The following is a 25,666-nucleotide window of genomic DNA, read 5'->3' as shown; positions in this document are numbered from 1 at the left end:
CACACACAGAACTCAGCAGCTCATGAGTTCTTTATGACCAGCTTCCTAAGAGACAGTACTCTACACTGCCAGCAGACTACACTGAAATGCTGTCTCCATCACTTTCAAAGACAATTGTTTCAGAACAATTTCAACAAGTTCTCCAATAATATAAGCTGTTTAAACTAGGATGTTTGTAAGGCTATTCACTCATCTAATGATTGATAATATAAAGGTTGAGGTTGCTAAAGCAGAGTTTCCTGATTTGTGAGCCTTTCTAGAAATTGCTGTAGTCACGTTTCAGACATGACTCAAGACAGGTGAATCTTGTCTGAAAAAAAACAGAAAAGAACCAGTATATTACTTGTTGTTCCCCCCATAAGAATCTAATTTTGTTATTGTAACTAATGAAATTATTTTTCTTAATTTAGATTATCTTCCTAGTACTGGTACAAATCTGAAAATGCTAGGAAATTAAGATAGAAGTATCACAAGTGTTCACAAATCCTCTGAAAGATACTCCAGGCATTCTGTACCTGCAGGAAAAAGGGGTCAAGAGAGGAGAGGAAGCAACACCTATGGCTTATGTTGCTATAGCTACAAGACGCTTAGGTTCCCAGTTCCAATGAATGAATCAATAGAAACCACAGCTTTGCTCTCCTCTTTTATTCAACAAAGGCAGAAGTGGAAGATGGGTTACTAAGCAACGACATACTAAAGACTGCAGCTCTTTGAAATCAGCATTACTGACTCCCCTCCATCCTCCCTCTCATCCTCCAGGAGCCTCTTCCATTCAAAGCTGTTTATTAAGAAAGGGACTAAAAAAAAAATCTACCAGGACACGCATCCTAAAATAAGGACGTGTAAAAGCAGGCACTGAAATTAACACTTAATTAGGTGGAGCAAAGAAATGAAACAAAGGCATTCCTTCTGCATTGGAAGTAAACAAGATTTAGTAAGGTCAGAAAATCTTAAATGGCTTATACAAACCAAAAGGGTAATGGAAAGGCCATTTCTCCAGGGAATATTATATTAAAGCCAGATTTTCTCTGAAGGATTAACTTGCAGCCACTGCTTTTTTTAATTGAAATCTAAAGATGTGCCTCAATTGCACTCTTATTTTAAAGACTTCATCCATATTAAAACATTAGTGGGTAGATGTGTTCAAGATGCCTAACATACTCCACAGATTTTTTTACTTCCATGCTGTATCAATAAAACTCTCCACCATAAGGTAGCAAGGAAAAATCTTAAAGTCTCAGATTAATTTGTCAGCTAATTTCTGTATCATGTTGTGGTTTAACCCAGCAGGCAGCTAAACACCACTCAACCATTCACTCACCCCTCACTCCTGTGGAACTAGGGAGATAATTAAGAGAGGGTAAAACTTCTGGGTTGAGATTAAGGCAATTTAACAGGACAGAAAAGGAAGGGAAAATATTATAATAGAATATACAAAGCAAGTGATGCACAATGCAATTGCTCACCACCCATGAACAATGCCAGCCTCTCCCTGACCAACTCCCCCCCAGTTTTGTTGTTCAGCACAACACCAATGATGTGGGACATCCCTTCTGACATTTTGGGTCACCTCTCCTTGCTGTGTCCCCTCTCAGCTCTTGGTGCACCCCTAGGCCCTTGCTGGCAGGGCAGCAAGAGATGCTGAGTGCGCCTGGCTCTGTGTAAGCACTGCTCTGCAACTACTAAAACAGCATGTTACCAACGATATTTTCATCCTTAAATCCAAAACACAGCACCATACCAGCTACTAGGAAGAATATTAACACTATCCTAGCCAAAATGAGGATGCATCATCATCATCATGACCTACTGTTAACTATCTTATGAAAAGGCAATGTGAGCATAAGTTGCACAGTAAAAGAAAGGAGGTGTAGATGCATTTTAGTTTCACCAATTTTGAACACATCTTGCATGTTTTGACATAAAAGCACCTACTTTATTCTAAGCTTGAGCTAAGTGTTATTCCAATGCTACAGAGCAAGCAGAAACACTGATCCAGTACAGAGAAGGCTGTGGATAAAAAAATGCTGTTTTATCAGAAACTGCCTTGAAATAGGCCTTTGTATTTTAGCAGTGGAAAAAAAAAATCCAGCAGATTAAGGATTCACAGTCTGATCCCCACAGCCCAGCTTCCATATAATACACCCTCCCGCCTCAGCATTTTCCAGTTCCTTCTATGTTCCCCATTCCATTTCCAAACCAGTCTTATCCCTGCCTCAATCTCCTATTTTTCCCCTCCTTTGTTGTGGCTGTTACAGAAGGGGTAAGTCAATAGCATAAAGTTTCAAGGTTACCTGGTGAAGGAAAGGCCACTTAACTCCATCTTTCACCCAAAACTTGCAGAAATGTTACACACCTGCACCTGAAAGTTTTCATTAATTTTAGTTTAGCTGATCAACAACTCAGAAATTACTTGAATGCAGAACCTAGAAACCTCCAGTAGGTAGCATCACCACTTAAGCAGATTGACATGTATCACTTAGGAAACAAGCCTGTAAATTGTCCAAGATAGAGCACCCAGTTACTGATAGGTAAGATTAGATATGATTTTAAACAGTTCCTTGTGCAGCCTAACAAGGAATTGTCAAAAACAGACCACCACCTCACTGCCAGAAAAAGTGACTTTACGTGATGTCAACATGGAAAGCTAAAACTTAATCAGGAAACAGAGTTAAGAAATTTTAGTACTAGTTTTAAGATTTTTTTTCTTCATGCCAAAGTATTTTTCTAGTCAAATACATATAACCAAGGTATGTTTGAAAAAACACATACCCCAGTGCACTAGCATTTTTTGTTTGGCATGTTTTCAAAGAAATTCTGCATTACTGACAAAATGTCATTCACAACTTGTTGCTGATCCCTTAAAGAGCCACAGGTGTGTTACATACACAAGAGACCACAATCCCATGTAATCAAAACAAAGTCACACACCTGCTTTTTGGAAAAAGGTGAAACAAGCACTAACTTCTACACATATGACTGTACTGCCTACACATATGATATTGAAAGACTAAACCCTCCAAATTAGAAATGAGATTTTTCTCCACGGAAGTCTGACAGACAGGTTGATAACAGACAGCATGAGTAGAGAATTAATACTGTGTAGAAGACTTGCATAGTCTTTAAAAGCCTTTACTGAATATTTTTTTAATATAAATTCTTATTTTTAAATACTACAATTTCATTAAAAATTAAAGTTTGAGAACAATGTATACAATTACTTTAATCTTGAAAAACTGAAGTGTATTTACAGTATACATAAAAATAAAAGCATACTTTAGAAATTTGGAATGAGCAGTTTACTTAAACCAAGATCCAGCATCTCAACAATAAGCCAAAAAAAAAAAACAAGAGACAAAAAGACAAAAAAAACAACAAAAAACCTGCACTAGGTTAGGACAGGCTGTTGTTTTGAGTGCTATTTCAAATGGACAAAAGAATACAGAGTTAGTCTTTAAAACTGTAACTGCTGGAACTCAAAAGAATAGGAGTGCACTATCTCCTATATACCGTTTCTCTGAAACCCTTGTATTCACAGAAGTTTTATCTTATATTTACTACTTTACTTTGAAACACACAGCAGTATAGATTACTTGCAGTACAGATTACAGTGTGGAGTGCATATTCGCTTTTGAGAAATAGATGGGAAATGGACACTAGTGACTTCCTTCCTGGAGATACAAGTTGTGGAGTTGTTATCCAAAATACACTTCAGCAGTATTTTATAGAGATGGCCCTTACCTTTGTTATTTATATATAAAGGGCCTTGTGGCCCTTACCTTTGTTATTTTTATTTTCAGATGATGCTTTATATACCACACACATAAGCAGTATTCTCTGCTGAGTAACTACAGTTCTTTTCAGGGCTGCAGATTTTTCTTGGAAATAAACCAGATTTCTAATGCAATATAACTGTATTCCATATTCACAGAAATTGAATTCCATATTCACAGTACATTTGTGCTGATATGGTCACTGTCATTGCAATAGTTTCCAAAGTGAGATCAAACAAGTTGATGAGCTTCAAAATTTATTTATTTTTTAAAGTCATGTTCTTAACGATGCACGGGCCTTGTCAAGTATTTCCTTTCTGATCTTCGGATAGTTTGGATGTGCTTCGAGCACCTGTCAGAAGACCAAAAAACATAACAGTTGTCTGAAAGGAAAGAATACTTGGATGGCTATCCCCCTCATCACTGAGCTTACACATTCTAAAACTGTCAATAATGTGAGAAGTTTCATGTAAGAACGTATAAATATTTGTAGCTAGAGACTACCACATGCAGAGGTCAAGAACAACTTTACTGAAGACACATTGCTTCCCTTTCACAGTATCCCGTGACCTTAGTGGGAAAAATGCAAGTGTCAAGGGCTAAAGACTCTAGGTGGTTTGGAATGCATGCATTAAGAACAGCAGCCCCCAGAGATATTTCCAAGGTTGCAAGAATTTTCTCCACAGAGATAAACCGATTTTATTTTCACTCCCTCAGGCTCTTTCTTATTACACCCTATCCACTTTTTCTTGCCCTCCAATTCCCTCCTCTCCCTTATCCTTCCATTTAGTTTATGATTTCTAGTTCTCATTTCTCCTCCAAACAGAAAATATAATTTCGTTATTAATACTAGTAATTATATCAATGTTCACTCTGGCTCTAAAATTACAGCCCTTTATTATTTTGCATCTAGTGTATGTGTTTGAACCATACAAAGGAATTTACTTTCTAACAATGTCTTCCAATATTAATATTTTATTATTACCTTCAGCTACAATTCTGTATGAACTTACAAGTGTCAACCACAGAACCAAAAGAAGCCACTGCCACTTAAATATGCCTTCACATATGATAGCCAACCACATCTCTTATTTACCTTATGGCCAGGGAGCTCTGGATTAAGTATCCTTTACATAACCAATCTGCTTTAAGTGTGTCTTTCTGATGATATTACACTATTTTAGAAATATTAAAAAAGGACCATTATGTAAAACAAATTTACTACAGCAGAGAGAGAATTAAACACAAATTCTACCTTATGACAAATAGTGATTGCATCAACATATCTCTTCCCTTTCAGGTAATTGAAAGCCAGCTTGTAGCCTGTAAGTGTACAGAGAAAGGTGACAATTTCAATTTCCATATTAAATTAGTAAAATATCACATTAAAGCTTTTTTTAGATCACCATACGTTTCTATAGTTAGTGTATTTGTTTTCAAATATTCTCTCATCTAAGACCGTAAATATCAAGATTTCTACTGGAAGTCACTTTAAATAGTAGAGGAATTTCCTTTACACATTGATAAATGAATGGCTCAGTTGGAATCAAGAGGAGACATTTTGGAGATCATGTTTTTTCTACAGAGTATAAATAACGGCTGTCTTCCTTCAACTAATGTGGTACCCCACAGGGTTTCCCAGTGTGACCTGCCATGTTCTTTGTTAAGAAAATAAAGAATTCCATTATTAAAGGGCAAAAAGTCACAATACCAAAAACAAACTAGGAAATTAAAATGCTATTCTGTTCCACTGTCAGCAGACAACAGATAAAATTCAGTCACAAGGAATAGTTAAGTCCCATAGCAACACATCAGGCTGATATTTTCCAGGTAAAAGGTATTTTCCCAAAGATAGAAAAACAAAATGAGATTTTTAAATGTGTAAGTTTTACGAAGGGCTTCCTATATTAAGTAGTCTACAAGTGTAACAGTCTAGCTTAACTTCAATTAACCACCCCAACTAGAAGTTGAGTACAATCTCAAGTTTTCAGCTTATGATGAATTTTAAGTGTTTAAAGCCATTTAAATAGTTTTTGAAATCTTAATTCATATATATATATATATATATATGTATATAACCTGTAAAAAAAATAGTAGTAAACAAGTAAATGATTTACCACCCTCAGATAATAGGACAGGTATAAAGGTTGTTTACTACAGCTAGTACATACTGCATTACTATAAAAATATTCAAAATGAATACTGTACATACAGACAGCATATAATTGCCAGCTATAAGTTTCCTAAGAGTTCATGACCAAACCTCATATGGAAATCAGTAAGATGAGATTTCTTAGTTATCATAGAACTTCCATCTCTTGCCATAGGGGCTCTCCTAAATACTTAAGTAGACCATTAAATAGCTGCAGTAATAGCTGGAGTTTTTATGTGAGGGAAACCAGTAATTATTTCTACAGACGGAAAAATACAGTCTTCCAGGTAACAGTAGTGTTTTCATTCTTACTGTATTGCCTGAAATGATACATATACATTACATAAACATGCCTATTGTTGGATTTGTTTGGTTTCCATATCTCCAGGCCATCTCATAATTCATTGCTGCATCTTTATAGGCTTGCTCCTTTTCCATTATGTATCCCATGTATTCATAAGCCTTGCAACAGGACTGCAAAATATAAATATTCATTCAAGATTTTATTTAGGTTACACCTTTAAGCAATTACACCTTAATTGCTTAAATACTTCAAATCAGTACAACTTGAAAGATTAAGTAATACTTGCACTACCTTGGATGACAAGTCAGTCCTGATTTAAAATATCTGCAATACAGATCAGTTACATGGAATTTTGCAGAATGACATCCTAAATTAATCTGAGACAAGTATAGATATCAGAGGACAATGCAACTACTCCTTCAAACATATTTAGTGCCTCCAGGAACTCTGTAGCTACATTTCAGTTACTAAGTAAAAGTACTAAGCACAAGAAAACATAAGCAAAGCTATTGTTACACGTACATCAATTTAATTGCTTTTTTTTTAATATGAAATTTCAACTAGTTCATACAGGAATATTGTGTTTAATGTATAAAGCAGAAAAAAGTTATGAAATTAAACAACTACTACAGGACTGTATTGTTAAGAGCTTATATTGTCATGTTGCCCACAGCTCAAATATTTCAAGAGAAAAAATAAGGCTTTTATGAAGATAGATACCTCATTTACTAAAGCAGACCAAAGAAATATTGATATATAGAGTGTATTCTTTGTTTAACTTCATTCTTTTTTAGTTAGGCTTCCAAAGCAATGACAAGATTTCACATCAGAGCATTCTGGAACAAACAGCATAGCCATGCCTGGAGCTTTTTTTTCTAAAGAAAATCTGCACAGTATAGACAGTATCCCAAGCTTTTAGTATAATATCTACAAGAAACTAGACTACTGGATGGGCCACAGGGGAAGGAAAATGAAACAGATGGAACAGCTTGATGAGGAAAAAGGCAAAAATGAGGAAAATACCACAAGAGGTAAGATCTATTCCTGTGCCATGCCTGTTCCAAGTTTCAAATGGAAACTAACCAGTTATGTGAATTAAAATATTACTAATGTGCAGTCACTTACCCTGTTATGACGAAGACATCGTTTTAATAATTCACCTGCCATATCATATTTTGAAGACTGAATATATATATCTGCAAGCAGAAGCCAACTCTTTTCGAACTCCTCTGCATCAATGGGATTCCAGTTCATTTTTGCAATCCGTTTCAACTGATTTCTGGCTCGTGGAGTCTGTTTCAAGATCATGTAGGCTGTGGCCATTCCCAAAAGTGCTGGTATATGATCTTTCTGCAGAAAAAGGCATAGTGACCATTTAAACGATTTTTTGATTTTGCTTTCAAGAAAAGAAAAACCTAAGTGTTTATACCTTTCTGATACAGATTGCAGGAACTAAAGATAGAACATCCAATCTTACAAATATGTTTTCCATTTAGTGCAATGGTTATTCTTATAATACTGATCACAATAATAAGTACTAGGTTAAATATTTAAGAGGCTGAATGTAAGTCTGGCTGCGGTCATGACAACCTTCTCCAGGCTCAGGAAGTATTGAAAGCATTCACATATACTTCATCTCAACAAGAAACAACCTGATACAACTAACTTTTGATATACAAAATAAATACGTCTGATGAAACTGAATTCACTTGAAGTTGCAATACAAGTGTTTTCTACTTCTAGAGATCTGTGAATGTCAGTAACAGGGACACAGATTCTTATTTCTAGGTGTACAGCTCCTAGACTTGCAAGTCTAAACTACCTGTATCAGAAAGCTACTCAATAAACAGGGTTCTTAAAAGCCACCATTCTGTGCAAGAGCCTCTCAAGCAAAAAAAAAAAAAAAAAGAATCATGATTCTTAAAATCTTGCCCTTCCTAGAATGGGTTTCATATCCTGAACACAAGATTCCATTAGCAGCTAGCTTACAAGTTTCTCTCCCCCTCTTTGCATTCTTGGCTCGCTACTGGGTGCCCTTGGTATTCTGCCTCTACATGTCTTTGTGGGGTTGTGCTGTAAATAGGCTTGCCACAGTGAGCTAAAAAAAAAAAAAAAATGCACACCCTCCCCCCCAACCCTCCTCCATATAATCATCAGCTCATCCCTACACACCACAACAGTCACACCTAGAATGGATCAATAACCATTAGTGCTTAACCTTCTAGCATGTTACAGTCTCTCAAAATGGAATCCGGTAATCACTTTTTTCCCTGTAATAGCCAAGGCAAGAGCACTTCCCTAGAAGTTTCTCAAGATGGAACTGGCTCAGTTCTCTTACTCTGAATGGATTAAAACCTATTTTATGTAAATCTGGGGAGAAGACAATCAACTGGAGCATTCTTCATGCCTGAACTGTGCCACTATGTGAGAAACACTGCATATTCACTGAACATGAGATCAACTCTGAGCAGAAATGGGAAGCCAGTAACGGAGGCAGAATGACACATTCTCCAAACTGCCTTACACAGGAAAGGACCATCATACTCAGCTCAGCCAGTGGGCGGAACACTGTAGTAGTATACAGTAAATGACTAGTAGCAACTTAGATATTTCTTGGCATTTTGATAGACTAAATGTGTCTGTACATGTTTGAATAAAAAAACATTGAAAGGTGACAGTATTCTTTATTAATCCTAAAGTTAAGGAATACAAGTAGCTATAAAATAATGAAGAATCATATCATAAGAATGCATTTTATGCACATGCATTATCTTGCCCTAGAATCTAAATTCTGCTAAGTTGCCATGAAGTGCTTGAAGACACTTTATTGAATTGTTTTTGCTTAAAGAATGAAGGTACCATATATACTTATATCATCAGACAAGCTGCTAAGACTGGTATCATGCTTTTGGCTATGACAGAGTTAATTTTCTTTATAGATGCTTGTAGATGATTTGGATTTTTGATGAATAGTGATGACTAACAGATGCTTTAACTGTTGCAGAGCAGTTGCTGCAAAAAGCAGTTATACATGATGGGTCCTGCTTTCCTGGAAATAGATGAACACCTGCCTGCTGACAAAGTAGCAAACAAATTTTCTTTTTCTTTGCATGCACAGCTTTTGCTTTACCTAGTAAACCGTCTTTATTTTGACCCATGAGTTCCCACACTTCTACCTTCCTAATTCACTCTCCCATCCCACTGTGGGGGGAATGAGGAAGTGGCTGTGTGGTGCTAAGCTGCCTGCCATGCTTAAACTACACCAACTGGAAATTAAAAAAATAAAACAAGAACTCAAACCAAGAAGCCTATTCACATTAGCAACTAGCGTTATTAGCATATAATTGAGCTGTAAGTTTGCAATCCAGTGCAGAAATTCTTAGATGTTATTTCAGCATATTGTTTTCCTTTAAAATACTCTTTAATGGGAAAGAAATCTTAAAATAGTAGCACTAAGACATCACTTTCTGAATGTGAACTATGTGACTAACTGTAAGTGTAAGGGAGATAAATGAGGAAACAAGAGAGGTTACTAACCTCAGCCACTACTATTTCAGTAAAAGTGTTCCGTGCTCGTTCAACATTTGATTTTTGTTTGGTTGCCATGAGACAGTAATTTTCCATGATTCGCAGCTGAATGTGACCCTGACTGGTCTGAGGCTTCAGTTCCTTCAGAAGATTTTCTGCTGTTCTTACAGCCAACTGCACAGACTCCTGCTTCTCTGTTGAATTGCTATTATCAGAAAAAGCATTTGTAAAAATAAACCTTTACCTTCATATCTAAAACTACATTTTGTACACCAAATACATTGAGTTACTACAGATTCCACGCTAAAGTAATGCCTTTGTTACAGAAGCATTCTACACTGATTCTCTTCTGTAACAATGGCTGTTTCAACCTGTCTACAACTTGTCTTTTAATTCTACAAGCAGCTAAGGTTCCAGATAAAATCCTTTATATTCTGTCTGAAAGTGATTTATTTCACAGTTCTGAGTAGTCTCATACAATCTAATAGGTATTCAAAACACTAGATGGGCTCAGAAATTCTAGCAATTTAGATGATTAAGACACATAATTAAGAGGCAGGGAGGATGGGTTGACAGAAGAATCCAAGCAACATATACTTCATTCACTTACCTTATGTCGCCATCTAGATTTTCAAAGACTTCACCACCTATAGTTTCATTGTCTGGGTTCAAACAAATTTCAATCATGTTATAGACAGCATTCTGTCCCCAGTCATTGTCCTTTCGAGCTTTATTAAAATGCCGGAGTGCATCATTTGGTTCACCTGTGTACCTAGACAAAGAATTACAATACTGTAATCTAGGCAAGTAAAATTTGCTGCCCCAAGTCCCACCCAAAACCCAAGAATTTAGAAGACAGATCACGTACATGCATTGATAATACAAGTTTCAAAAAGCAAGCATACTATTGAGAGAAGCTTGTTTTTGAAAACTACTGTTTTGCATGAGGAATTCTAAAATTTGAAAAGTAGCAGTATTATATCATTGATCCAGCAAGAACATCACTTTAAATGAGCAGGAAATATGAAAGATGTATGCAAGATAAAATAGCATTGCTTTCAAGAGAAGTTAATTGGAAAGTATTTCAGAAGAGACAAGGAAGCCTTTCCTATAATCCCACTAACTAAAGAAATTAAGTGAAGTACTGCTATGGTATTTATCACAATATAATTAGCACCTCTGACAGGTAACAAGCACCTCTGAATGATAACAGATGACAAGAAAGTTAAATATGTAGCAATACACTAAATTGTCCTTATTTTAATTATAAACATAAGTACCAAAGATACAGTCCCTTGCAGTAGTGAAAACCTGGTTCAAGCTTTGTTCTGGAAGAATGCTTTTCAGCCATTAAAAGAAATCTTGGGACTTCTTCTAGCTTCCCAGCTCTTCTTAACAGATCAATTAATCGTGAGAGGGTTGCATAGTTATCTAAATATAAAAATGAGTCGGGACATCATTTTAACTATTTGTTGTATGAATAGATTTACAAGTGAAGAGCCTGCCTTATTCTCCACACAAAAAAGTGATAGTGCAATATATAAGGCATATTACATAACCATGGATACAAGAAAAAGGTATCAAGTGATACTTGCAACACTCCTAGAAAAACTGCATAAAGAGTGTAATTGTACTTTCAAGAGCACAAACATTTGCTTCTTTCAAAGTCCACTACAGAGCTTTATATTCATTATATTAATACATTTTAATAGCTCTATCTCTGGTCATAATTTGCAAATTACTGGAAATGAGAAAATTTCTACTAACCTAGAAATAAAATCCTAGGCTTTAATTTTTAAAATATCAATTGCACGAAGTACTTTACAGTTCCAGATAAATAACTAGTTGTATTTAGCTGGAGGTAAACGATTGCACTGCAGCAATGTAAATTGCTGAACACAGTGGTAGTTTTTGTTTTTACTATCCATTATATTTTAAATAGCATATTTCTTTTTAAACATATAAGTATTTTTTTCAGATTTGTGCCTCTATCTCATTTGAACTATATGTCAAATAATTAAAAATATCACTACTGAATATTCACCTGGCTTGCGTTCTAGGAGCTGCTGGAAATGAAAGACAGCTTGCTCATAGTCTTGCTTCCTGAACATGAGGTCAGCCATCATCTACGGTATTGACAATTTTAGAGAAAACAAAACAGATTGTGCTTTATAATGGGACCTGAAACTATGAAGTGCTGCAGGAATTTCACAAGTACAGCGCCAGTTCCCATTCCCATCCATCAATCTCTGGAGAATAAACACCTTGCACAGACAAGACAATGAGCAGGTATGGACTCATGTCTCAACGTTTCACTTGTAGAAAGTACAAAAAAAGCATTTCAACATACAAAAACCATTTCAACATACCTCTCAAAAATGTTTTGTTTTCACTCACATACTTCCATTCTTATTTTTATTTCCCAGAAATTCGTATTAAGCACATACAAAAGCCAATAACTTACAAGTTAGGGGAAAAGAAAGCTCATAGCACGTTTCAGCAGAGAAAGTAAGAGGTTCATTTCAGTTTTTCTGCTGAGCAGTAGCTAATAAAGAGTACATTGAACAAAACATATTCAGAGTGCTATTATCCGCATTCTTCCACCATACTAGAATAAATTCCAGATGTTACCTGATGTGAGAGAATAAGTTATTCCATTTAAAAATCATTTTGCTCCTTACGTGTTAAAGTGAAAGCTGCTCAGTCTATTAAGCTGTCTTATAAACCAAAAATATACAGACCATGTATAGAGAATCCGTTGCAGTGATTAAAGAACTGTTAGATAGGAACACTATTAACCAGGATTCAAAAAAAAGGACACAAGAACACCTTAAGTTCACAGTTCTTACCTTCTGGCAGTTTTTTTTAGATGCTTGCTTTAATATTAATGTGCTGGAAATTCAACTTCCTCCCTTCTATAATTTAATAGATCATGAATTAAGTCACATCTTATAATCAATCTTATAATTACCACTTCTCCACTGGTACTATTAAGCATGCGTTTTGCATTGAGATAAAGTGGTAAGATTGATAGAAACTTAATTTTGAATCAGTATTCAGCACAGACAGAAAAACATTTTGTTGTAATAGATTTTTTGATGTTTCTGAAATTTGATGCTGTAAGCATTTTATGAATCCATCGTATTGTAAACACACAGACCTCAAAAAGCTTCGATACATAATTAGTATAATGGTACATTACCATCGTTGCTGCTTCATTATCTCGGTCATTCTTCAGCAACAAGGAACACTGATGTTGACAGGCATCAGCATCATCTTGTGCAAGATACAAACGTGCAAGTTCCAACATTGCCTGTATATTAAAAACATATAACCACATGTAATTCGAAGATTAAAGAAAGCTGAGTATTAAACCTCAGAGAGATTTCAGAGCCTGAGGTACTATTCACTTCCAAAGGCAGAGCCTTTCTCTGTTGTTTCCTGTTGACTATTGGTCAAATAATTAAATTAACTTCATTTCCCTCACTTACAGAACAGAAAACTTTTCTTCAGACGCATATTCCAGAGGTATATTGAAGACAGTTTTTCAGATAGTATTACTCCAGAGACTAAAATATTTCAGTAAGAATAATTCTCTTAAAAGTGTGTATACAAGTAGCTATAATACCATTGACAGAAGCAAATCTCATTAACATTCACTGATTAGTTCTGGAATATAAACGAATTCTAGCAGAAACAGTTTTCTTAATTGCATTTACATTATTACTCTGTAAAGTGTTACAGATTCTCACATACACCTTCTTGTGCATGACACACTCACCATATAGACTAATATAGGCCACTACCTGATTCAGGGTTTTATGTAAATAGACAGACATTGGCAATATATACAACTGTCTTATCCTATGTGATTAAGACGGGAGAAAGTTCAAAGCAGAGAACACAAATATGTAGACAGAGCTTTGAGGGTTTCATTATAAAGCAAAAACAAGTGCAAATATATTTCTGCACTGTGGTTAATATGAAAATGCATAGCTAGATATGAAAACAATGCAAAACTGTCAGAGGGAGAACTGACCTTTTTATCAGTTTCACAGTGAACAAGTGCTTCTTTGTAGAATTTAATTGCTTTTTCATAGTTCCGCTGGGCTGTACAATGCTTTGCAATCTCAGTACAAATTTCAGCTGCTAACTGTTTCTGTGCAGGAACCACATCTGGCTGTTCTATCTGAGCCCTTTTAAGTATTCTGGCTTGCAATTCCCTTGCCTGGTGTGGGGAAACGAATAAGAAGTGACCACGCAACGTTTTTCAAAGGAATCTATAGTATAAGCTATTTTAAAATAATGTAGTTACATTTAAAAACATGCACACAACTCCCTCAAATGTCTGTCTTGCCTCCCCAAAATTCATATAAAAACATGCTGCAAAGCAACCTAGTGGTAAGATTAAGTGGTTTACATCGGTGTACAGTTGAGTATTTTAGAAGAAATATGTTGGGATTTCATCTTGTTGGAAATGTTAAACACTAAGGCAGTAATTTTAAGTTAATTGAATACTACATCTGAGGAATATTTATATTAAATACACTGATATGATTTAAGATGAAACATTTTTATTGGTCTAAACTTTTCCCATGGCTGTGCATTGCATTATTTATAATTAACTTCTTCCCAATTTAAATTATGTTCCAATTTATAATTGCTAATGAAGCTGTAACCACAAAAATGATGTAGGCCACCATTGAACAAAAATGCATTAAGCATAAAAGCAATATTTTTGCACACAAGCATTGTAGCTTTGCTTAGAACAACTTATCTATCTCCATGTTATCCCGTTATCTTTTGTCTCCAAACTGCCTTGCAACATGGGAAGAATTCAATCCATGTGTTACATGTCTTTTTCTAAAATCAAGCTTCTCATAAGGCATACAAAACTTCAAAAGTCCAAACTTAGACTATGTAATTAACTAATTTATTAAGTACAGAAAACTAAACAAAAACGCAAACTTCATATTTTATTTTCTGAGCATTTAATTCTTAATCATTTAGAATGATTAAGAAAACTGTAGCAGAAACGAGGAAGCAGCTTTGTCAATAGCAGATGTCACAGAACAAGAGGACAGAGAAGGAAATAGCTTTGCCCAATGGTGATTATACCTGATCAATTTTCTTTGATTTCAACCTTAGGTCGCTCCAGTTACCACACAAGAGACTCCCTCTTTCTGCTCAAGTTTTATAACTATCTTAATATTTAAAATCTTGATTTTAAGTCTCAGAAGAGCCGCTTTGCTCATTTAGAAATTGATAAACTGGAGAGAAGTTAGCTGTACTGCACTGCTTCTTCCCCCTACCATTTTTCCCAATCAGGAAGGGGATCTAAACATAGTAGAAATCACAAGGAATTCCTAACTTCACTCTCAAAATGCAAGGGAAGAAAGCCGTTTAAGAACAGGCAATAATAAGACTGAGCAGTTGTATTCTGATGGTTTCAGCAGAACTAAGTGTTTTTGTCTAAATAAATGTGGCAGGAAGGGGTAAAATGTGTACAAAGAATATTTTTGAGGGCAATGACAAAAACAGCAGCTAGAAGTGCCATACAGTAAAGAACCCCCAAATAAGTAAGCAAAAGAGCAAGAGTTAGATGTTTACTGAAGAATGGGAAAAGACAGGTTTGAGAAAGCAAGAGTGCACTGTACGGAAGAAAGGGTTTAAGAACAGATTAAATAGCAATACCAGTATGATTTTACTGCTTATGTAAAATTATCTAATAAGTCTAGATAATTCACTTTTCTTGCTTTTCAAAAGACACTACTAAGGCTTCCTGTTTCTTTCTTTACAAGGAAGTGATACGTAGCCATTGGAAGTTATCCTAGGTTGTTCCATGAACAGCCATGAAGGTTGTTCAGTGCTGAGCTACAGGTAGGTAACTTATCTGCCCCCCCAGCTTTAGCAGAGTGTGTGAAAACAAACCATCTATGTTCCACACACAAATGAATACATAGTATGAATGCAGGCATCCAGTTGTACCGAGAAGCCTGATCCAAAATTCAGACGACACTGCTCACAAAAACCATACACTAACAAGTTTTGCTGTTTCATACCAGTCACTGGTGGTTTATCACTACCATGTATCCATTTTTCTCATTCACAAAAATATGGTTAGAAACCAGGGTAAAAGTGAAACAAAGGATAAAAATTAAGATATTGCAAGCTTTCATAGGGTTTTCTCCCTTTACCTGTTGTAATGAAGCTATTGTTTCATCAGTCTTCTCCATTTTGCTGTAAATTTTTGCCAGAAGAAGCTGGTAACGTCCATCTTCCATCATAGAAGACAATTCATTAACTGTAAGAATTGTATTAAACAAGCATTCTTTCAAGAACTGATTCTATGAAAGTCAGTTCTCTACATATTCCAGGCAAGAGCTTAAGTCAAAGCTTCACAGCTTGACTTTTAGGTATTTATGATTGAGATTTGACTCTGTGTGCTGAGTTAGGAGGCAATAGAAGGAATAAACAAAGCCCATTCTGTTTGTAGATTGTAAGGCCAAGATGTTTAAAGATGTAAAAAGAATACAAGACACATGGCAGTTTAGTCTATTTGCATTTTCAGAAATACAAGAGTAGCTTTTAAGTGGACAACAAATACAACCATTCTTTGTGTTTCTTATATAAAACATTCTCAAAGGCAGTAAAAAATATCTAAACTGATTCTGTAACACTGTACAAAAAAAGCATAGGATTGTTTCATGAAATTTCTAGTCCACCCTCAAACTACCTTTCTTTTGCTAGGCTAAGAGAGATAGACATGAACACAACCAGTTATTTTAACTAAATATTTTGATATCTACTCAAAGAGAAAGCTTTCACATAATGATTAAAAATACACACACATAAGGTAGCATTAGAATAAGACTAGCTCTCCCCAGTTTGAATTTATTTTAACCTATTGATAAAGCAGCACCTTGGGCACAGTTCCATGTTAAAACATAAAAGCCAACAAAACCCATGTGGATTTATTGTTATTGCCTTTTATGTAAAAAAAAAAAAAGTGTATTGCTCTATTAGCAAACTGTCTAAGTCTGTCACAATTACAGGACTAAGTCAGGGACTAGAACGTAGCCAACTATGTAGGATCATTCCCTCCCTAACACTTCCTATATTTTAGATTTCATTTGTAAAAGAAAAATATTTTAGCATTTCTAATCAAAGATATTAAACTATTCAGTAAGTTGCATTAACTTATCACCCAACGATATACACATTCTCCAGAGGAAAAAGCAGTATATCAAAAGACATACAAAAACTATGTCAGCTTATGTACTTTTTGCTTTGTTGTAAGATGGAAGAGAAGATTAAGGTAAATGGAGCAAACTGTTTAATACTCAATCTTTTCACACTAAACGATTAAACTGTTTTGAGCATGATTAAGTTAATTAGGTCCTCAAATGCTTAAGTTAGGAATAAAACATTAAACTTTTTTTTTTTTTTTTAGTAAAGAACATCCTGCACATTCTGAAAGATTAGTAAAATGAAAAGTTACTGGCATAAGAAAAACTTATGGATGGATAATACTAATTCTGTTTTTCTATCCAGGTAGCCAAAAAAAGTTAGCTATTATAATTAAGCCACCGCAAGAGAGATTCCATCAAGAAGTACTCAACAGTTCACACTAAATGTCTTCATAGCCTTTGAGCAAAAGAAGAGACGTGAGTTAACTTTGGGAGTGAGTACACGTTCCTGACACAAAAGGGGATACTAAGAGACATCTGCAAGCAGTTTTGTCTCTCTGCCCTGAAGGATACCATTTTCCACTTAAACAACCATCCCCTAAGAACAGGAATGCCTCATCTATACTTGATCAATTCATATCAGAACTTCTGTTAGCAAAGAAAAGTAACAATCTTGCCTGTATAGAACTCTGCTGTTGTAATTACTGGACCTCTTTATCCATCACAGACATTCAAAGTTTAAAAGAAACTTAGCAAGAATATCTTTAAATAAATGTGAAGCTTATTTTAGGGTGTATTTTTCATGTATCATTTAAATGATACATGTAAAGTATCCATCATGTAAAATACCCTGTGCTTTACAGTTCCAAGGAATGCTGATCTAGAACTTGTTTATTCCCTGCAGACAAACACGAACCACAAATAATAGCAGGAATCTTATGTTTTGCTGTAAATCAAGGATATTCATACCAGGCTCATGATCTAAAGCTTGCTGAAGTACCACTTCTGCCTTTTCATACTGCTTCAGCTTCATTAAAAGCTCAGCCAAATCATAGCAAAGGAAGTTCTGTTGACCATTTCTCAAGGCAGCCTCATAGTAACTGATTGCCTGAAAGGAACAAACAGAAGTCTGAGAATTATTTAAAGACAACTCTTAAAACAAAAACCTTACTAAGATTTTTTAATCACATACTAAAGCTTAGAGCTTTCTCTACTTTCTTTACTCCTTGACAAACCAAGTCATTTGCTAATAAGGACTGCATTAAAGTGATATCGTTTGGTTGTAGGTTTGGACTTTCAAAAATTAAGTAAAATAACCAGAGCCCACATTTTGCTAAATATGCATTACAACGTTAGCACATACTATCTTCATCTGGTTCCCTGCCAATTAAATTACATTTTCATTAACTGCTAAAGTTATAATCCCAGTTAGACTGGAGTTAAGAGTTATTGAGTTTTACTGTATACAAAGGATAAAAATTTTTTCCAAGTCTACCTGAAAAACAGGAAGGTAAGAAGTCACGGGAAATTTAAAACTACCAACTAATAACTTTAGAAAGAGGAGTATTCTATGTTTAAAAACAAAGACAGTAAAAATAAACAAATGTCAATGAAAAGAAATATTTATTCTAGAAAAGGAGTTATCTTCTTGATCAAATTATTATTCAGTATGTTTAAAAATAGTACTTCACAGTACAACCCACGTAGTCTTGAGTTAGGATTTCGCTTTAGTTAGACAAAAAAATCCAGGCTGAAATTGTGTTGAAAAGTTACACTTCCAGAACAAAATTGAAGTGTTTTATTATCTTTTATTGTTTTGAAATAAAAGATATTTAAAAATGCACAGGACATGTTATAGACATGTATATAAGGTTAAACATCCTAAAGATAATGTAGTCCAAGCTTTAAAGCAAAACAAAGAAATTGAAGTCTATAAAACACCCATCACAATACAGGTTTCTTTTCCCCTAAAACAACTCTAGGAATAGAATAAAATCATTTATAAATTATAAAATCATAGAATTATAAAATCATTTAGGTTGGAAAAAACTTTTAAGATCATCTAGTTCAATCTTTAATCACAGTACATTAGATTATTCCACACAGATCTGGAGTATCATAGCACAAGACAGGAGTTGAACTATACTGAACTGATAATAGTGACCTGAACAAATGCAAGTACCTTAACACTACAAACATAAAACATAACAAGTTTTCCCCCAAATGGATTCTAATCTTCCAACAGTGAGCCAAAGTTAGGCCAATGTGTAAGTATTTAACTATGGTTTTGAGTGCAGGCCCAAGTCCATACCAACTGCACATCACCAGAACTACAATTCATCAGGTTTATTTCCACCATCATCTGTTACTTTGGCCAGATACATATTACATTGCAAACTTACTTCCAGGGTAACAAGTCTGTTCACTGCTATAAAATTAAAGATTTCTTCTTCTTCTCAACTTGAAAAACAAAAGCTGGCAAAGCCCACATGTTAACAATAACAAACTCAATGCTTAATTTGTTTGATAGAATATTTACAGATTACCTTTGAATAGTTATGAGTTTTGGTTAGGGCTTTTCCAATTTTGCTTGCTAAAGCTGGATCTTTTGGATTTTTCTTCAAGGCCTGCTCATAGACTTCTATGGCTTCATCAGGCTTCAGTGAAAGATAAACACGGAAGTCAAGGACTCAGATGAGAAGTGTGTTAAGAAAAAAATCTGATAGTACTTTTAAGAACAAGTGCCCATACTACTGGTTCATAAACTACAATAATTCTGAGAGAAAAATACTCAGTATGTGATTGCTCAAAGTATAAAACTTATTTAAATATGCATGTCCATGTTAAAGCTGAATATGGAAAGGATCTGACACAAGAGTTTGAATTAATTTCAGACTTTCTCCTCTGAGATTTCTCTACTGCTGCACATATTGAAGTTAATATAAAGCACAAGTGAATTTAGTATCAAAGAAGATAATTCATTTCTCCTCCACCTTGTATAGCACACAAATTACATTTCGCTTTGCAAATTTTTATTAAGAATTGTTAATCACCTACAGTTCCCTAAACTAGTCATTCAATTAGTTGCATCCTACCCCAATCCATTCTCTCAAAACATCAAGTTTTTAAATTGTATCCTTCAAATGTTTATGTCTAAACTGCTTCTTTTACAAGGAGTAAAAAAAGATTTACAGTTCATCAAGTAAGCAAAGGATTTCAAAAGTATATCAGAATTCAATAATTTAAGATTTTTAAATACAAGCTTTCTATGTAAGAACTTTTTCAGAACTATTCTAAGCTTCAGAACTACTCTAAGTATCTCCAACTTCTCCAAATAAGATTTAGCTCTCACTTCAGATTTCTGTTTACCTGATGGGTGACTAATCAAGAAAAAATTCTCTCCTTGAATTTCCACCTAAAGATTACTAGGAGGAATGCCTTTTCAATAGCTTTTAATTTGAATTTAGAACAGTTACATTTGTAGTGAGTAATTTCATTTTTTACATCCCTAAGCACTTTGTTTTCTAACTACAAACGAGTAAGAATCAGCATTGCCTCAACCTGCAAAAGTCAACAGATGACTCAATCACTTATTCATTTCTAGCTAGCTCATACCTCTTGAATATTCATGTATGCATCACCAAGAAGAAGTAGAGTATGAGCACTTGGAAGTTTTTCTACTAGGTCTCTGGAAAGAGAAGACAGAACTTTGCTCAGTATTTAACAAGTCAATATTGGTATTCAAACAAATAGGGCATGACAATATTATATATTAAAAATTAATATTAAAATAAAGAGATCTTTCCAAAGTAAGAATTCCAATTACTGTTTTAATTACATGATACATTACAACAGTAATTCATTATGTCACCACACCTTTCTGACTTATTCAGTGAAAAGGGAAAAAGGTAGCTCACAATGCTACCATTATATACATATACACATAGGAAAATATATACATACAACACAAAACTTTACCTATAGCAGCCAGCATATAACTTCTTATCTCTCCTGTACTGAAGATAAGTGTCTGCCATTTTTATCTTAGCTTGTACAAAGTAGGGTTGTTCAGGTGTGATATTTCGGAGTACAGTCAAGGCTTGTTCAACATCTCCTTGAGCAACTGCCAAATCTGCATTTGAAATCAAAACTCTCACTTCCTCAGGAGTTCCAGAAAATTCATTAATGGCATCTTGCAGTACTATAGCAGCTTCATGCTGAAAATAAACCAAATAGAATTAGTGTATTTCTTGTTGAACATCCAAAAAAAGTCACCATAAGCAAATGAATGTCTGAGGCCATTATATTAAAAAAAAAAAAAAGCAACCCAAACCATATAGATTCCATTTCTTTTGCTAAAAGATTTTTAATGTTATTTTTCCCCTTACTATGTAAATAAAATTTGTCATACGTATTACTTGCCCTACCAATTTTTTATGCAACATTGATCATATCCATGTATATATGCAACATCAAAAATCACCTTGAGAACCTTGCTGTAACTGGTCCTGTTTTGAGCAGGATTACCTCTGGAGGTGCCTTTCAACTACATTATTCTATGCCTTATGTTAAATTCTCAGACATATGTAGGATCCTATTGTACATTCAGATGCAGCTAGTAGTAAGTACACTGCTACACAGAAGGACATGATCCAAAAATATTTGTAATAGCATTTTGACAACAGAACAAGAATCTACACGCCTGCAAGTGAGTATCAGTAGTATCCACTCCTCAAAATTAAACAGGTCCTGCAGAGCAAGAATTGAGCATGTACAAATATTTTTTCCCTGTATAATTTCACGTATTAAAGATGTCAAGGCAGATATCACATCTTTGAAGTTTTACAGAGCAAAACCTACTGGCAGGAGTGATGGTTTTCTATGCTAATTACCTTAGCATAAGATATCTGGTAATGGGAAAATGAAACTCATTCTGGGATATATTTGTTATCTTACCAGTTCTCCATTCAAACAATGTGCTTCTACTAATTCTAGGAAGACAGACACACGATCATTTGCATCGATTTCAATTCTTTTTGCTTTGGTCTTTGAGGAAGCTGTATATTTTCTCATTCCAGGCAAATTCCTTGCCATCTGTAAGGTCTTAATAGCTTCTGATAATTCACCCATCTTCTTTTGGGTTTGGGCCTTAATTAAGTAATAAACAGGATGTTCTCTCACCTGAAAAAATAATGCAAAAGGAGTTTCCAGATTTCACTTTATGAGTGGTATTCAAATTCCGTTATAAATATTAGCCTCTGTTACTTCTTTCTTCCAGATATATGCTTCAGTAATGTACTTAGAACATTTCAGTTTAAGAATATGCAAAACAGTAATGAGATAGTTCCAGTTTTTTGTAATTACAAGCTTATTTCATAACATGAGACTTTGGGACAGAAAAAAATTTACAGCATTACTTGAAACTAGACTGAATTTTAATAGATTTTAAGCACCTCCCACACTAGAATACATATGCTTCATTAGGCTGGCAATTAAAGTACAGAATTATTATTTGGCATAAGTTGTGTCTGCCAAATCTACCTTTTAAAACAGACTTCACATGAAAAGGAGATCTCAAAGGAAACTTATAAGAATTTGAGAGAAAATTATCTTTTTGTTGTATTGTAAGTCAATTCCAGTATGTTCTAATAAGGGATTAGTTTTGTCCTTTTGTCATTTTTGTAATTTCTTTGATAAATATTTGGATTGTGTTCACATAAACATTTAGATACTGAACATGTAATCACAGAAGTCTCATTTTAAAATATTATACTCAAAAACATACAAGAAACTTTAGATGATCAAATAAAGTTTTTTGTCCAACTTACCTCAAAATTGTAGCTCAGACAGAGTTCCAGGGATTGAGAACACAGTTTAGTATTGTTTTGAGCCAAATATACCTGGGCCATGAGTAAGTGTGCATCTGCATAAGAAGGATTCCTTTCAAGACAGTAATGTAGATTGTTATAGGCTGCTTCAATATCCCCTAGGAAGTCAAAAAAAAAGGGTAAGTGAAAATGTAAGTGCTATGAAATACAGGTATTAAATACACAACATTTATTCACTATTTACTAGCTTTGTTGTGGTTTTTTTTGTTTGTTTGTTTTTTTAATACTTGTAATCATTGAATGAATAAATGTATGCATGAAGTACTGCTATTTTTTTTTTTGATTGTGGCTCTGAACTGAAATGAAACCAGGTCAAACTTAAGACTTTCCCCATTGTTCCATCTACAAGTCGCTTAAGTGACCTCTTTTTGGAAGCAGTAGATTAAAACATAAAACATTCTCATGTGTAGAAAAACACATTCACATAAATCACAAAAAAGCAGTAAAAGTGTGTTCTTCACTTAGCTGTAATGATCTGTTCTACAGTGGATAAGAGTGAATACTCTGTTCAGCATGGAATTAGTGTTAGAAAAAGAACTGAAGAGATGAATAGCTAGCCATTCATATGAGTGTTACCTGTTAAGTATTTCACCTTTGCAATTAAGAAAATAGCTTGTTGGAGACCTGGCACAGTCTTTACCACAGTTTCCAGAACAGAAGCACAGTGTTTGAGAAGTGATGAAGGAGACTGCCCATGACATGCAGGCTAGGAGTAAAAGAAAACAAGTAAAAATAAAGGAAAAACACTGACAAAAAAAAACAAACCAATGCAACCACAAGCAATGTATCATTTAAAATTACATTCAAATCCAGAACTTGTTAAGTCTGAATTTCACTTTGAGCTCTAATGATGACAGTAAAGCTGGACAACTAAAGGTGTTGTAGTGAAGAAATAAAAAGATGTCTTACAGTTAAGATGCAACTTCTTGCTATTAAGAACACACAAGAGCCTCAGACTCCAATGAAAACAAAATAATGTGGAGATGACATAACTAAGGAGTCATGCCATAAACATTTGGCAGCATACTCTGAATTACCACGCCAACTGATCCAACAATGGTAATATAAATTACATTTCAAGATTGCTGAAGCTGGAATGCATGACCAGAAAGATGAGAAAAATAGGAAAAGGTTCCGGTGTCATCTCTTACACCTCCTCCATACCACTGAACATAATCTTGTAGCTATCAAATTGAACACAGCAGCCAAGAAATAGCTACTTTCAGATAATTTCAGATAAAATCTGAGTGATCTACCACATTTTAGTTGCTCTATTAGAAAGACTGCTCCCCTCTGTTGCTTCAGCTAGATGCCTGAAGCAAATGCTGTACAACAAGCAAAAGGCGAGCTAAAGATCCTTCTGTTCACAACTAACATCCTCTTGGGACACACAGTCTTAGGAAGCAGCCATGCTCTTTCACCAACACAGAAGCCTCCCTCCTATCAAACACTACTTTGTTGTAATAAAGGGATAATCAAACTTCAGGAGCCACCTTTCTTTTGTTATGGACAAGAGGTACTATCAAGGTAATTCTAGAAAATACCCTAGGAAAACCTTCAGATAAAGCACTACTTCACAGAACTGCACTTACTTTATCTCCATCTGTAGACAAAATTACATGGAATTGTTACTGCTACTGATGTTTTTGACTCTCAAATGATAACATCTCATTATAGACAGTGGGACATATCATAATGGAAAACTTACTGTTTGCTGGTTAGATGCTAAAGCTTTGCATGAAGGTATGTTCACAGAAAGGTTCAACAATTTGACTAGAAATCTCCTAGCAAGAGGATAAAGTCACCACCAGCCATCTACAGAGGAATGATCTATTTAAGGAAGACACTTTCTAGAGTTACTTTAAGTGTGCTTCTTCCACTTTAGACATGTTAGATCACCACTCAATTTAAATTCTACATGTCTTTGCTTCAAGCCTGGCACAAGCAAATTCAATCACAGAAAATCAGCCACCCAAGTAAACAAGATTTATTTAGGTTTCCAAAAAAATTAGTATAACACTGACTTATCAACACTCAAATGAAAATAAAATGAAGAAATTGAAAAGATATCCTGAGCTGACAAAAATATTTCAGTAACAGAGTAATTGCAGTTCAAAAGCCAAGTTTCATATCAAGACAGTTCTATTCATTGTATTGCTAGTTTCTTGATTAAAGGAGATACTACGAAACTACAAACACAGACACAGGCCAAGCTAATATCCCAAGCTTCTTCACGTATTATTAAAATTTACTCACCTCATGGAATATTTTTAGTTTTGTTTAATGATAGTAAAATATCTTAAAATAGTTTTACCTCATATAATTCACATATTAAGGGGGAAATTTTCCTAAACTTCTGCAATATGATTACCTGATATTGCAAAAATTATTCTTTATTTTTTTTAGGCAGATATGATACACAGCTGCTTACCTGAGCTGGACAAAAATTAAGATATTCCCTAATGATTTCTAGCAAGAAGTCAGGATTTAGTTTTTCAAAGTACTCCACACCAAGGGGAAAACCACGCAATGATGAAAAGTGAGTATCCAGAACATCATTCAGTAAAGCAATAACTTCTTCTTGTCTCTTATGCTTTTTCATAGCTAGGACTGCACGCAAGAAAGATAACTCCTACAGGGGAAAAAAGAAACAATATTCTCCATATTTCAGATACATTTGTCTGTTATTCATAAAATACTACATAATCATGAGTGTCAGACACTTTTTTCACTTGTAGGGATACTGTAAGACATTTAGGATGTTCACTGCAAATGATACTACTGATCACTGCGTTCTTTTAAACTGTACAAGAAGCTTTAAGTTCTGAGTA

General features: G+C 34.7%; 1 protein-coding gene across 1 annotated transcript in view; it reads right to left on the bottom strand.

Annotated features, from left to right (window-relative positions):
* Window positions 1-3,787: 3,787 nt before the first annotated feature.
* TTC21B (tetratricopeptide repeat domain 21B) overlaps window positions 3,788-25,666 on the bottom strand; it is a 33,782-nt gene continuing 11,903 nt past the window's right edge. The window contains exons 11-29 of the mRNA XM_032189784.1: window positions 25,267-25,467; window positions 23,412-23,541; window positions 22,776-22,933; window positions 21,904-22,128; window positions 20,926-21,164; window positions 20,563-20,635; window positions 19,494-19,604; window positions 17,917-18,055; window positions 15,955-16,061; window positions 13,797-13,985; window positions 12,960-13,070; window positions 11,802-11,883; window positions 11,038-11,188; window positions 10,368-10,529; window positions 9,767-9,962; window positions 7,355-7,579; window positions 6,279-6,399; window positions 5,029-5,096; window positions 3,788-4,125 (exon numbers count right to left, since the gene is read on the bottom strand). Of these exons, the coding sequence (XP_032045675.1) occupies window positions 4,048-4,125; window positions 5,029-5,096; window positions 6,279-6,399; window positions 7,355-7,579; window positions 9,767-9,962; window positions 10,368-10,529; window positions 11,038-11,188; window positions 11,802-11,883; window positions 12,960-13,070; window positions 13,797-13,985; window positions 15,955-16,061; window positions 17,917-18,055; window positions 19,494-19,604; window positions 20,563-20,635; window positions 20,926-21,164; window positions 21,904-22,128; window positions 22,776-22,933; window positions 23,412-23,541; window positions 25,267-25,467 (2,766 nt within the window). The 3' untranslated portion in view covers window positions 3,788-4,047. The remainder of the gene's footprint in view (window positions 4,126-5,028; window positions 5,097-6,278; window positions 6,400-7,354; window positions 7,580-9,766; window positions 9,963-10,367; window positions 10,530-11,037; window positions 11,189-11,801; window positions 11,884-12,959; window positions 13,071-13,796; window positions 13,986-15,954; window positions 16,062-17,916; window positions 18,056-19,493; window positions 19,605-20,562; window positions 20,636-20,925; window positions 21,165-21,903; window positions 22,129-22,775; window positions 22,934-23,411; window positions 23,542-25,266; window positions 25,468-25,666) is intronic.

The sequence above is a fragment of the Aythya fuligula genome, chromosome 6 (assembly GCF_009819795.1).
Source record: "Aythya fuligula isolate bAytFul2 chromosome 6, bAytFul2.pri, whole genome shotgun sequence".
Lineage (NCBI taxonomy): Eukaryota > Metazoa > Chordata > Aves > Anseriformes > Anatidae > Aythya > Aythya fuligula.
The sequence above is the reverse complement of the archived record's forward strand: the minus strand, read 5'-3'. Positions and strand labels throughout refer to the sequence as shown.